The sequence below is a fragment of the Capra hircus genome, chromosome 2, assembly GCF_001704415.2.
Source record: "Capra hircus breed San Clemente chromosome 2, ASM170441v1, whole genome shotgun sequence".
Taxonomy (NCBI): domain Eukaryota; kingdom Metazoa; phylum Chordata; class Mammalia; order Artiodactyla; family Bovidae; genus Capra; species Capra hircus.
In genome coordinates this window covers 31,583,482-31,598,234 of record NC_030809.1, presented here as the reverse complement: position 1 = coordinate 31,598,234, position 14,753 = coordinate 31,583,482, and the positions used below count along the sequence as shown (strand labels likewise).

Below are 14,753 nucleotides of genomic sequence, written 5' to 3'. Positions count from 1 at the left end.
AGCCGAAAAGGTAGTGGCAATAGTTTTTTAGTGCACACATCCCCCACTGCCTGGATGGAGTGTCTGATAACACTTCTGTGCACTGTGGCCACCATGTGTCCTTTAAACTGCCAGGTCATTGGATTCCAAAAAAGAAAGAGAGAAAAAGGTGGAAGAGGAGCCAGAGAGGCTTTAGAGACATATTAGTCAATCTTAATGACCTTTTTTAAACTAAAAATATAAAAAGAAAGTTGGGAATATGTGAATACTGACTGGTCATTACTCTTATTAATAATTTTTTGTGAATTTTTTAAGTCTATATTTTAGATATTGCATATTTATAGATGAGCTAATATGGTTGAAATTTGCTTCAAAACAATCCAAGAGTCGTGGGAGAAAGTGAGGGTATAGATGTTACAAGGGTGATGGGTACATAGCATCCACTAAATTGCTCTGTTTTTGTTTGAATTTGTCTATATTAAAACCTAAAAGAACAAAGTACCAGGCCACGAAAAAAACCTGGGTAGCTATGGAAATTTCTGTGCCTTCAACAGATGGAAAGATTTACAACTCCCAACAAAAGAAGCTGAAATTTACCAAAGAAGAACATTTTATGTATTTTTAATAAATATGGCGGATTTGTGTGTGTGTGTGCATATATATATATGCACACATATATACATAAAACACTTTGGGGGGGAATTATGTTTCTGTATGAGCTCTGACCTGCCACCTTCCCTACCCCCGCACGCTGTCACAGTTTTCAGAAGAGCAGCGCTTTAACAATTTCCTGAAAGCCCTTCAAGAGAAAGTGGAAGTTAAACAATTAAATCATTTCTGGGAAATTGTCATCCATGGTAAGGTGTCAATTGTCTTTTTCTTCAAATAGTTATGCTATATTTTCCAAGTATAAGTTCTAAATATAAATTATATTGTGTAATGTGTTGTGTGAGGACCTGATAATGTCCTGTGTGGATTTTTCCATGTGAATTTGGGAAATGCTCAGTATTTGGTGAACTGAAAATCTTGATTAATAAGCAGAAATGCAAAGTGATCAATAATAAGTAAACATATAAGTCCCATCTTAAACTCTCTGTGTAGTGTGGCCCTTTCATGACTGTGCCTTTCTGTTTGATGACGGAAGAAGCTGTATAGGCAGTCATTGCTCTCTGTCTCAGATTCTTAGACCTGTAAGTCCTGCTGGATGCATAGCATTTTCATTAATCTCCCCCACGTTTTGCCCTCCTCCATTGCCCTCCTTTCATTGCCATGTTCTTGGGCATTTTATATTAGCCAACCAACGTCTTCATGCACCAAAGCCACTCACTCATTCGCAGTGACCAATGCAAATTAAACAAAGAAACAGGGCAACAAACACTCTTTCACTTTTAGGCTTGTTGTTTGATTTCCATCATGCCCTTTGCCCATTTCCTTTAACCTGGCTTGATTTTCTTTTAGAACTGAAACACAAGATATTACCTGTTAAAAGTACATGTTATGAAACCAATGATGTTGCAAAGTACAAAACTTCTTACGTGAAGTAGAGCCCCCAAATTAGTTTCAACCTGTCCTTCTGTGCAAACTCTGAAAAAAGGAGTCACATGCCTATCTCTCCAGCTTCTAAGAGGCAGTTTTTTGTCACACAGACAACCATTTCCCTGACAGTTAATTTTTCAGCCCTTTAACTTCTACACTGGGGAGCAAAAGCAATTAGAATAGGTGGTGAATTGGGCTTACTCAAATCACTTTTGTGTTTCTGCTGTCGACCCAGTAGATGAAAGAGATTGGTTTTGGTACCTATTGAATGCCTCCAGTATATTGCTTGCTGAAAAGAAATTTGTAGGACATACACAAGATACATATATATGTATATATATATATCCTGTTGAGAGAATACACATGACCTTGTGCCATTTCTAGGTACAAATGGATGTTAAATGCATGTGCTTTTCTGAGAGCGTTTCGTGCATCAATCATTTGAGACAGAAGAAAATCTTAAGAAGAAGAGAAAACTACAGGGTAGATTTTCCATCCTTGATTTGCTCTCACTGAGCTCAACTCAACACTCTGGGCTAAATGTTAGGCAAAATCTTTGTAAGAGCATGTCTCCTTCTGACCTTAGCTTTCTGCCATTCCATCAATAGCCGGTCACACTGCTAGAAGTCAGAAAGTCTGCAGATTCCCGTATCTGGTACCTAATGGGTTTGGACCAAAGCATAGTTACTCAATTTGCATTTCTTTACTGAGCTCCTGCTATGAAATACACTGAGGGAAATATAAGGATGAATAAAATGTAATCCCTGCCTAGAGAAAGTATAATCTGTTAGGAGGGATAAAATATTTACAGTCATACAGGATACAGTATGGTGAGAGCTATTTCAAAGGGATAAACAAAGTGATCTGAGAGTTCTAAGGGAGAGATTGAATCAAGAAAGACTTCACACAGCAGGTAGCACTTGTTATGTGGCTTTCATTTTCTATAAGCAAACATAGGAGAAAGGGCGATGGAAGATGGAAAAAATGATGTGAGTTCAGCACTTTTCATAAAGCTTTATATTTCCTATAAGGAAGAGCACATTTATATTAATAATTCCAAAAATCTCCCATGCAAAGCTGGGAGGAGGTGTGGTGGAAAGGAAGGTGGGATTGGGCTTGAGTGTCTGTACTTGAATTTTCCCCTGTGAATTACTTTATAGATGGAGTTACTCTGATCACCAAAGATGAAGCCCCTGGAAGCTCTGTCACCACTGAGGAAGCCAAAAAGGTATTGTGGGGTAGCTCTCTGTCTTTAGATGAATTATTGCAGTGGAGATTATTTTCTTGGTGCTCATTCTTCCTTGAAGAAGTAAAATTCTAGGGGTAACTAGATTACTGTACCATTCTTTACTCAACCAACAGGCAAGTTGCTTCAGCTGCAGCATCCTCATAGGAGAAATTGTAATCTCACTCAGTTTGCCATAAGCTACGATAATGTTTCTAGAACTCACCTACAATTGCACTTCAGTACCTCTAGAGTTTGTGATCCACAGTAGACCCTGGCTATGGCTAGGAAATCCATCTAGCCCAGTGATCTCCACTCAGGCCACACATTAGTCACCAGGGAGTTGTTTTCAACAACAAAAAAAGAAATATATATATATACACACACACACACCCAGACACACATATATATACACACACACACACATACATTGATGACCCCTTACTTTCCCCTGAAATGGGTCTGAAATGCATTTGGAATGTGGTTTTGAGTTTTTAAAGCCCCTCAGGTAATTGTATGGTGCAACAAGGTATTATGTTAGAATACTAGCAACACTAGTATTCTAACATAAGGCACATCCAGGTCTTTATAGTAACACACCCTGGATATGCAGGCCCCATGGACTTCATTTTGATGCAAATGGTCAACATACTTGGTGTCTTCCTGTGTGGAGGATGAGCATTACATCTGATTCAGTTGTGAGTCAAAAACATACAGCTGTTTAGCTCAGTTCTTCTTCATTATACTGCAGATTCGTGATGAAATTTCAGTGAAATTAAATTGAGTAGCTCAGAAGTATATATTTCATAACATCCAGTGTTATTTACAGTCAGTGGTTGACCCAGCCTTGCTAGTACAACACATGTCAGCTGTCAGTTATGTACTAAGCCTCTGCTGTTTGCTGGGCACTGTACTGAACGATAAAACAGCACCCCCACCCTCCAGAGACTCAGTTGCTTACAGGGTAGCAGAAGGAAGCAATAGAGACTCAAAAATTAACTGCCCAGCTAAGGGAGAGCTTGGTCAGGGACTATGAACAGGAATCTAAGAGAACAGCAGAAACAAGGCCAGAGATGTTCATCTATGGGCTAAACTCAGGCCAAAGTTTAACAATCTTGAATTTTCAGTTCAGAAAACTCATTTGGCAAAAACCATGCTATTGTTTGGCAAAGAAATTAGAATATACAAGACTTTTTATTAAGCACTCTGCCTGGCAAAAGCATTTTGTTAAAGAGCAGATATGGCCCCTGCTCTCAGGAAGTAAGATCTCAGAATTTAAAAAGCATTCTTCAAGATGCTGACTGTTGTCTCAGAGAAGGTTCTCTGATGTCTGTACCCACTGCTGCCACAGTCAAGACTGAGTACTGTGGGCTTCAGAGTGCCCTTTAACTGGTTCTATTTCTATTTGTTATTTTATACAATAGCATGGTAATACTTCCCTCTTGAGCTAGGGTGTGTCATTCAGGGCTCTGCAGAGAGAACCAATACTGTGTGTGTGGGGAGGGTGTGGAGGGGGAATTGATTCATTTTAAGGAACTGGCTCACACAATTGTAGGGGCTGGCAAATGTGGAATTCATAGAGCAGGCCAGCAAGCTGGAAATTAAGGCAGGATTTCTATATTACATTCCAGGGGCATAATTCCTTCAGCTGATTGAATGAGGCTTACTAACATTTTTGAGGGTAACCTTCTTTACTTAAGTCAGCTGATTGTAAATGTTAGTCATTCATAAAATACCTTCACAGCAACATCTAGTGTTTGCCGTAACAGCCGGGCACCATAGCATAGTGAAATTGACACAGAAAATCATGTAGTGAAGGCTTATCAATCAGTTTTTGATAAATGGGTAAAATAAGGCAGATAGTTTCATTTTAATCATTATTGCATTCAAAAAAAATCTGTCATCCAGTTGAGAGTTGAGTACATTACAGTTTGGGGAGGAAGCGGAAAGCCCTGACCTGAAAAGGCAGTCTTTTACCCCAAGCAGTACCTCTTAACCGATGCTGTCAGAGTTGAGTGAGGCCAGAATACGAGAAAGGAAAGCAAGCTAAGAAGGGATCATGTGCTTCCTGCAAGTGTCTGGGCCTTAGTCTTTGTTGCAAATGCATATCACCTTTGGAATTTAAGAGCACAGAGCATAACCATCAGGAATTTTAATGTCTGGTAATGAAGCTGCAGAGAGGAATTTCAGTGAAGACTAGATATGGGTGGGTGTCCTTACATGATTCTAATATCAACAGAACTGATTTCAGTTGGTTGCAATTTAAGACAACTCCAAAAACATCACCATGTTTGAAGAGAGAGAAAACACGGTCAACGTAGCAGAGTGAAGCTTGCTGTTGTGGCAGACTCTCGGCACACACTCTGTCGTGTCTAACCTGTAAGATTATGCTTTTGTGTCTGCTTCGGTATCACAGGAGCCCTTTTTTTTTTTCCAGAATGAAAACTTAGTCCTCTATCTTAAAAAAAATTTTTAATGGCACCTGTTGATTTTTGGAGAGAATTGTGGAAGGGAGAAGGTACATACGAATGATAATGGGTAGAATTAGTACACTTCTGGCTCAAGGAAGTTGATTCCTTGTGGTTTTAATAGGAGAGACATGCTTCAGCTTTTTCTCTTAGCCAAGTTATGAAAGTATAATCAGTTTTGACCACACAATAAAATACTCATTTACATTTTCTTCAAAGCAACTATTATGTTTGGTCACTTCCCAAAGAATCAATTACAGAAACTTGGCTGCATTCAGACATTGAAGAACAATCTTCATAGTCCATTAAAATTCTTTCAAGATACTGACCATAAGTTATTTAAAGTTGGTATACTGTCACATTATTGCTGTTAAATGTTGATGATTTGAAAGGAAATATTATTCAGGGATGCCCATTTTAAATGAAAATCATGACTACACTTCCCCATCTTAAGGACAATTGTTTCTCTCTGATATATTCTAGAAATGTGTGGATTTTATGATTCTTTGAGAATATAGGTAAGTCATTCTTTCTGTAGAAATAGTTCTCTCATGACATGAGCTTAGACAGTCACTTTTTCTTTCAATAACTGATACCTCTGTTTCATTTTGAAGCCTAGATATAAATATAACCCCTGTTTTCCAGTCATGAATTCTTCCACTTTTTCTGTTTTCTGGTAGTTAGTTAGACATGCCATTAATGTTTGATGTTTGTATATATATTTTTCCTCCAGTTTTATTTTGTTTCTTTTTATTAAGTTAACATTGTTTTATACCATTAGTAAATTTCTGTGTACAACATTATATTTCAACTTCTGTATACACTACATACTCACCACCAAAAGTTGAGTTTCCATTCATCCCCATACAGTTGACCCTCTTTACCCATTTCACCCTCCCCTCATGCCTTTCCTTCTGGTAACTACTAGTCTTTTCTCTGTATCTATGGGTTTGTTTTTGTTTCATTTGATTTGTTCATTTGTTCTGGTTTTGTTTTATATTCCACATATGAGGCAAATCATACAGTGTTTATCTTTCTTCATCTGACTTATTTCACTTAGCATAATCCTCCCAAGGACCATATTTCAAAAAGATACATACACCTTGGTGTTCACCACAGCATTATTTATGATAACAAAGATTGGAAGAAGAAAACCCTACATGTCCGTTGATGATGAATGAGTAAAGGTGTGGTATACATACGCAATGAAATACTACTCAGCCATAGAAAGATGAAGTCTTGCCATTTGCGACGACATGGAGAGGCCTCTGTAGCTCCTGTGCCCCCTTTATCTGTCATCTCATTCACAGGGCTTGGCTCTGTGGTGGGTAGGAGTTGTGCCTGTTTATCCTGCCACGTTCCAGGAGCATCACAATCCAGGACTAGGGAACCATGGGCCGTGAGAGACCTGCACTTGTCAAAGGTCAAGAAAGGCTGATGCTTCATTCAAAGTTTGTCATCTTTATAAAAAAAATTTTTTTTTAATTTTTTCCTACTAACCTGTGTTAGGGTTAAAACAGTGGTTCTCAGCCAGGAGTGATTTTATTCCCCAGGAGATATTGGCATTGTCCAGAGACATTCCAGGCGGTTACAGCAGGGGGCATGCGACTGACTCCTAGTAGGTAGAGCCCCTCCCAACAAAGAATGATGAGAAGCCCTGGGCTAAAAGGATTTAAACAAGTCAGATTCTTAACTAAGGCAGAGGATATTGGCTTAAGTTGTATAGAATTTTATTCAGCTGGAAGGAATCCTAATGATGATCTAGCTGAGTTTTTATTTTTAAAACTGAAAGCTTACAAGGAAGCCTGATGCATAAAACATAGAAGGGTGACACTTCTCCCTTGATGGACAGTGGGAGTGGAAATTTGGGGTTACCCATACCCTGAGGACTTGGAAGAGCCCTCAGGGAACAGAACCTGAAAAACTGATCTGGTCCAAACTCCTTATTTTATATACACATGAAGAAACTTAGGGCTGAGACGTAAAATGATGTGCTTACAATCTCGTAGTGTCACTGGCCAGAAATTCAGTGGTAGGACTGAGCCCCAGCCCTCCCTTCTTTTTATTCCATATTAAGAGCTCAGAGAGGAAGGAGAATTTATTCCCGTGGCTTTGGAATATTGTTTCTCACAGGATTCCAAGGTTGAGATTGGCCTAAATAATCATTTGATACAAACTCTTAAAGGGGGAAAAGGCATCATTTTAGCACTTGTTTTCCTTATAGCTGCCTAATCTGGCCTTCTTTATTGGTGTTGACATTTATTGATTTTTCCATCTTAGCATCATAGATGCTCAAAGCTTAGTGATCTACTCATTTTCCAGAGGCAGTCTAGAGAGGTGAAGTTGACTTTCTCAGTGTCACAAGTTCATGGCCAGCAGAACTGGTTAGAGTCCAGACTCTGGACTCTTAATAAAGTCACCTCCATGCGTTTTCATGCCGCCACCATAGAATGCCAGCAGCCACGTGTACATAAAAGATTCTCACACTCCCTCTTCCAAAAAAGATCCCTAAAGCATTGTGAAAGATTATAAGATTAGAATTAGGAGTCATATCTTGAGAACAGTTGTCTCTGACTGCTGGCCGCTGTTGGACCCCATGACATTTTCCTTTGTTCTTTTCTTCCTTTTCTGCCTTAAATCCTTAGTGAAGTTCTATATGTTAGTACAAGAAAAGCAGTAATTAAAAGGTCACATTGTTACTTTATATTTGTTTAGAGCTTGATATTTTTAAGGTATGATTTTAAATTTTTTATTGCGCTAGAACATAGAGTAAAAGCACAAATCTTAAATATGAACACTGCTTAATTCTTACATAGTCGTATATCTGGGTGCCCACCGCCCAGATCAAAGTACAGAGCGTTTCCAAAACCTCCGAAGGCTCCCTGATACCCTGCCCAGTAGTCTGACATCTGTCACTTGAGAGTAGTTTTGCCTAGCTCAGCCTTCATATAATTGGAATCATGCCTTTTATGACTCATCCATGATGTTAAAATTGTTCATTCTTTATTACAGCTATGTAGTATTCTCTTTCGTGGTTATACCACAATTTTTTCATCCATTCTCCCAATGACAGACATTAGTTGTTTCTAAACACTGGCAACTGGGAATAAAAATGCTATGGGTATTCTTGTGACTGTCATTTGGTAAACATATATTGGGTGTATTCCGAGGAATTGGAACATAAAATCTACAATTCTACAAGGCATTTTTTGTATATTTTATTTCATCTGAGGAGCAGTGCAACCCCAAGAGATAAATGGGATCAGTACCCATTTTATTTTTGAGGAGAGCTAGTTATAGAAAGGTCAAGTGGCTTACCCAGGGTTACTGGGAACGGACAGTGCCTCAATTATACGGTTCTTTTCCCCCACACTGGTTTGCAGATTTCTCTCCTGAACTGTATTCCCTATAAAGCATGAAAATAGCATTAATGTAACCTAAGTGTGTGTCATTTTAAACAAAATACATGCCAACAGGTTTTCATTCTTCATGATGCTATTGTATATCTAGACCTTGGTGTTGGAATCAACCCAGTGGAAGCCATGTGTTTTCAATTTGGGGATTGCTAAGGGCCTTAGGACAAGCTGATTTTTAGTTTTTAGTCTTACGGAGGAACAGGACTGGAAGCTTCTATATAGAAGTGATTGATGCAGTTTCTCTGCTTGTGGCCAGGATTGTATTTCAGTGTACCTGAGAAGTAGTGGTTTATCCATCTCATAAAGATCTGCAAGTAAGAAGGTTCTTTCTTGGTAACCTCAAATACATGATGGTGGCTTGAGGATGGAGGACTGTGTCACACAACTGTTTTTTTTCTATTTGTCCTCATTTTTCAGCATATTGCAGAGAGAAAGAACATAAGAAAAGTCAGCTGTTGACTCGTGCCCCTTTTGGCTGCATTCAGAGAATCTGTTGTTGCTTTTATTGAGAAAACAGGCCAGTCATTGAATTCTCTGCTTTATCTCTAGCTTCCCTGTCATGCACAGCCTGGAAATTACTTGTAGTTAAAAACTCTGACGGTGAGGAGTGATAAGTGTAAGAGATCAGCTTCGCCTGGGGCTGTGGGAAGGATAATGGATGGCAGCCTGCTCTTAGCTGTAAATTGCTTAGGCAGAAATGTAAAGCAGATCTGTCAGGAAATCAGCTCCAGATGTTTAGCACTTGATGGAAAGGAGAGTTTATTTGCCGCCGTTTCTTTCTTCCTGGAATTTGGCCTCATCTCAGAGACGTGCCGTTTATGTTTAATGGTATGTACTGTGGTCATATGGTGCAGACTCTCCTGTCTGAATTTATGCTGTAATTGCAGTGTGAAAGGGGCTTTGCAGGTGGGATGGGAATGGGAATTGGAGCTTTAAGAGACTGTGTGCCAAAAAGCATTAGGGATTTTCTAGATTCATCAATGGTTTAGTCACTAAGTCATGTCCGACTCCTGCGACTCCATGAACTGTAGCCTGCCAGGCTCCTCTGCCCATGGGATTCTCCAGGCAAGACGACTAGAGTGGGTTGCCATTTCCTTCTCCAAGATTCATCAGTGCGTACCTACTGTGGGTCAGGTTTCTAAGGGGGTATAGTGGACTACAAAACGATTAAGACCACAGAGTTTTGTTTGAAGGTACCAGTCACTTGTAGCCCCCAGAGGCTTCCGGTAAGACACAGCTCTACTTTTTTATTCTTTTCTCACCCAAAGGATACGTCTTTATCTTTTAGGCTGATGTTCTTGATGTAGGGAGAATCACCTGGGGGTTAATGATAGCAGGAGAAGAACAAAATAAAAATCGTTTTTAATATTGATGATAATTAGAATCATAAATAAAGATTAATTTGGGAATCCAGGAGCAGAGTCTGACCTTCAGATGTCAACCACATGCAGGTGCACGTGTGGATTGCTGGCTCATTTATCTCTATGTGGCTCTCAGGTGTCTTTATTAATAATCAACCCGAATGAATAAGTAGACTTGATGATATGAATCAGTTCTGTTCTGTTCCAGGCTGTGCGTCAACTGCTAGCATCTCCTGTCTCCTAAACCACAGAAAGATTTCCAGCACTGACCACAGTCCAGTTCAGAGTCAGCAAAGGGCTGTAGAAAGATGTATACACATTCTTAGAGAAAGGTGAACTCCTTAATCTCTCAATCAGAATTGAAGTCAGTGATGGATGAGCTGGTTTTGACTGAGGGGGAAAACGTCTGGGAGGGAGGATGAGTCAAAAACAGACTGTCATAGGCACATCCAGGTGCTAACGCGGCCTCGCCCAGCTCTGCACATGCAGCCTTCCTCTTGCCCTTCTTACCCACGTAAGTTTCAGCACATAAGGAATTAAAGGATACACAGTGCTTGCTTCCTGAGACTTGTTGTACACAGCCTTGTATTTGAACTGTAACTTTGGTCTGTGGTGTAAGGAGACATCAGTTCAGTTCAGTCGCTCAGTCGTGTCTGACTCTGCGACCCCATGAATCGCAGCATGCCAGGCCTCCCTGTCCATCACCAACTCCCATAGTTTACCCAAACTCACGTCCATCGAGTTGGTGATGCCATCCGGCCATCTTATCCTCTGTCATCCCCTTTTCCTTCTACCCCCAATCCCTCCCAGCATCAGGGTCTTTTCCAATGAGTCAACTCTTTGCATAGGTGGCCAAAGTACTGGAGTTTCAGCTTCAGCATCAGTCCTTCCAGTGAACACCCAGTTCTGATTTCCTTTAGGATGGACTGGTTGGATCTCCTTGCAGTCCAAGGGACTTGATCTCAAGAGTCTTCTCCAACACCACAGTTCAAAAGCATCAATTCTTCGGTGCTCAGCTTTCTTCACAGTCCAGTTTTCACATCCATACATGACCACTGGAGAAACCATAGCCTTGACTAGATGGACCTTTGTTGGCAAAGTAATGTCTTTGCTTTTGAATATGCTACCTAGGTTGGTCATAACTTTCCTTCCAAGGAGTAAGCGTATTTTAATTTCATGGCTGCAATCACCATCTGCAGTGATTTTGGAGCCCAGAAAAATAAAGTCAGCCACTGTTTCCACTGTTTCCCCATCTATTTGTTGTGAAGTGATGGGACTAGATGCCATGATCTTTGTTTTCTGAATGTTGAGCTTTAAGCCAACTTTTTCACTCTCCTCTTTCACTTTCATCAAGAGGCTTTTTAGTTCCTCTTCACTTTCTGCCATAAGGGTGGTGTCATCTGCATATGTGAGGTTATTGATATTTCTCCTGGCAATCTTGATTCCAGCTTGTGCTTCTTCCAGCCCAGCGTTTCTCATGATGTACTCTGCATCAAGTTAAATAAGCAGGGTGACAATATACAGCCTTGACGTACTCCTTTTCCTATTTGGAACCAGTCTGTTGTTCCATGTCCAGTTCTAACTGTTGCTTCCTGAGCTTTTAATCTATATATAATTCTTAGGTTTCAGAGGCCTTGATTGTGTCCATAGTACCATAAAAATTACAGAAAATACAGGGAAAGCAGTTCTTGTCCTGCTTTCATGTCGAGAAAGTGTACACATGAACACACCTTTCCCTCTTGGGTAGAGCTACCACAGAATCGAAGTGGGCTGGAAGGGCTTGTTTACTGCCCGCCAGCTCCATGCACACCAACCCTGAGGGATACTAACTGGGAGAGGCCTGCCACACTTCCATCTCCCCTTTTAAAAACCCTCCCTCCTGCAGGCTGATCTCTGCCACCATGCTAAGTACTTATCCTATGAGAAGATCCGCTCTGGTGTTAGGATGGACAAGAGATTGATAAAACCTAGGTCTTTGATACAGTTATCACACACCTTGAAGGACAAGAGTCCCCACTGCTGTCTTTGGAGGGCAGGAATGTGCAGATAGTCTTCATGGGCACTCACTCCCCTTTGAAAATCTGAGTTGTGTTCCTCGATCCTTGCAGACTTCAGTTCAGGGCCCTTTGCTTTTCTGCATATCTGCCTTGTAGAACAGAGAAGGCGATGGCACCCCACTCCAGTACTCTTGCCTGGAAAATCCCATGGACAGAGGAGCCTGGTAGGCTGCAGTCTATGGGGTCGCTAAGAGTTGGACACGACTGAGCAACATCCCTTTCACTTTTCACTTTCATGTATTGGAGAAGGAAATGGCAACCCACTCCAGCGTTCTTGCCTGGAGAATCCCAGGGACGGGGGAGCCTGGTGGGCTGCCGTCTATGGGGTTGCACAGAGTCGGACACGACTGAAGTGACTTAGCAGCAGCAGCAGCCTTGTAGAAGTTCCAGGTCTAGAATACTGATGCTAAGCAGAAGCGTACACTGGAAGTTTTCTCATCCACCTTCCTGTTTTCAAACAATTTCTAACACACATTTAAAGACTGCCAGGAAAAGAATTGAACCCACCCACCCATTTTTGTGTTTCACATCTCCTGGAAGTCCTTCCTTTTACCTCTTTTTTGTCCTCAGTGGAGTTGAGTAGATGCTTATAATCTTTAAGTCCAGACCCTTGACCCTCAGTGCTCCCTTCAAAAGAGACTGAGATTTATTGTATGCCAATTACACCTCAGTAAAGTTTACTTTTGTTAAAAAAAAAAAAAAGAGAGACTAAGTCATACTGGTTTGAGGTGTTTGGTTCTTTTCTTAACCCTAATGAGCCCACATACCTGCTGTGAAAGCAAAAATGGGAATACCTGGTGTCCTCAGGGCCTGATACAGGCCCCTCCACATGCTCACTGCCTTGGCGAGCCACATCATCTCCTCCCTCTTCCCAGGAACTTTCTCTGTGACTAGTTAGTGGACTGTTCAACCTCACATGGGTCCTCATCCAGAAGCAAAGGAAGGGGCATACATCAAGATGGTGCTTCTTTTGGGCCATTTGCGTGTGTTCCTCCATCAAAGGAGGCAAAACTGTCCTTGTGATATTATCCCTGACTTTCTGTTCACAGTTTCTGGCCCCCAAAGAAAATGCAAATACAGACACAGCGGCCGCCTTTGAGGAGGGTGGAGACGTGGATGACTTGGTAAGTACTTCTAATACATACCAGGTGTTCTCATGCTTAAACTTGGCTGATCTATAAATACAGCCACCACGCCTGCTTATCATGGACTTATTTGTGTTTTAGTTTCTAACATACCAGCAGCTCTCAACACTATTATTATTTGTCATCGTTATAAATGTAATCAGATAAGTAATTTCATAATAGACAGTCCTGTGCTCTTTGGTTCTTTAAATTTATTGTTCATGCAGTTTAATCCTCTCATTGAAGGACTGAAAAAGAGCTGGGAAGGCTATTCCTTTAGCAGCAAAATGTCATAATTTACTGAAATTGCTCTCCACCAAAATAAGCAGTACAGTGTGCAATCTGTGGGCTGACAAATAAAAGCAGCATTTAAAACGCCTTGTTCTTAAATGTTCTCAATGAACTTAATGTAAACAAAATAGACTGATCGGCGTTTGGGGATTTCTGGACCTTACCACACCATGTCTGGATGCCTGGAAGGCTGGGTAGAGTGCTGGCTTTTGTATCCATCTTTCGTGTGTGGGGACTTCCTGCCTTTAAGCCTCACGTGACAGCAGTCCAGTAAGCACTTGCAGCCTCTTTGTGGAGAAGTTCTTAGTATTGAAATAAAAAGACATGCTTCGAATTTAGCTCCTGAAATCGTTTGTTGTTTGCTTGCTGTATGGTCCCGCAGTCGTGTGCGACTGTTTGCTACCTCATGAACTATAGCCCTCCAGGCTCCTCTGTCCATGGAGTTTCTCAGGCAAGAATTCTGGAGTGGATTGCCATTTCCTTCTCCAAGGGATCTTCCCAACCCAGGGATCAAATACATGTCTCCTGCATTGGCAGGCAGGTTCTTTACCACTGAGCCAACAGGGAAACCCCCTAAAATAGTTAGTGGTGAGTAAGTGTGCAAGTCCGTGCATGTCACCAGTGAGGGGAACCACTGTCGCTTATGGTCCCCTCCCCCGAGAAGCAGTGCTCTGAAGTTGGTCTGCTCCCTTCCTAAATGTGTTGTTCCTGTTTACAGCTGGAGTTGATTTAGCTCATGGATATGTGGAGAATCTGAGAGCGGCTATCACTGTGATGCTGAGAGTTCTAGACAGAGCAGCCTGGAGGAGGTCACTCAAGCAGACCCAGAAGTTCTGGCGGTGGTCCCTGCAAGCTACACAGAAGTGAATCACCTGATTTCTTGCAGAATGAGTACAAACATTTATAAGGGATAATGTAGACCCCATACGTGTTTATGAAGAGTCTTTATTTTCTAATTGGTGTACTATTTCTTTTTTGGTCTTACTGGTCTCAGTGTATTACGCATGTGCCTTCCTGACCTGGTACACTGGTGCGGATGCGGCCCTCGTGAAGGTATCTCATCCAGAACGACTGGTGGGCTTCTCAGTCTTCCCCAGGAAGTCTCGTCCATTGTCTGATCCTCTAACAGCATCACAACTTACCCTGATCAAATGGTGGCACTAGTTTCTTACCAGCAGAAAGCTGTCTTTGGGCAGTCACGGCTAAGGGCTGGCCCATTCCTCTTTTTATTTAAGCCTTTGAGTCATCATGTTACTTTGGCCTGCAGCAGGGAAGGAAGGGGAGTACCCATTTTAA

At 41.3% G+C, this 14,753-nt stretch overlaps 1 protein-coding gene across 1 annotated transcript in view; it reads left to right on the top strand.

The window, feature by feature from the left end:
• The window catches only part of XRCC5 (X-ray repair cross complementing 5), an 85,711-nt gene extending 71,298 nt beyond the window's left edge, over positions 1-14,413 (top strand). Inside the window, exons 18-21 of the mRNA XM_005676517.3 lie at positions 740-836; positions 2,676-2,743; positions 13,092-13,166; positions 14,176-14,413. Coding sequence (XP_005676574.2) covers positions 740-836; positions 2,676-2,743; positions 13,092-13,166; positions 14,176-14,190 — 255 coding nt within the window. The 3' untranslated portion in view covers positions 14,191-14,413. The remainder of the gene's footprint in view (positions 1-739; positions 837-2,675; positions 2,744-13,091; positions 13,167-14,175) is intronic.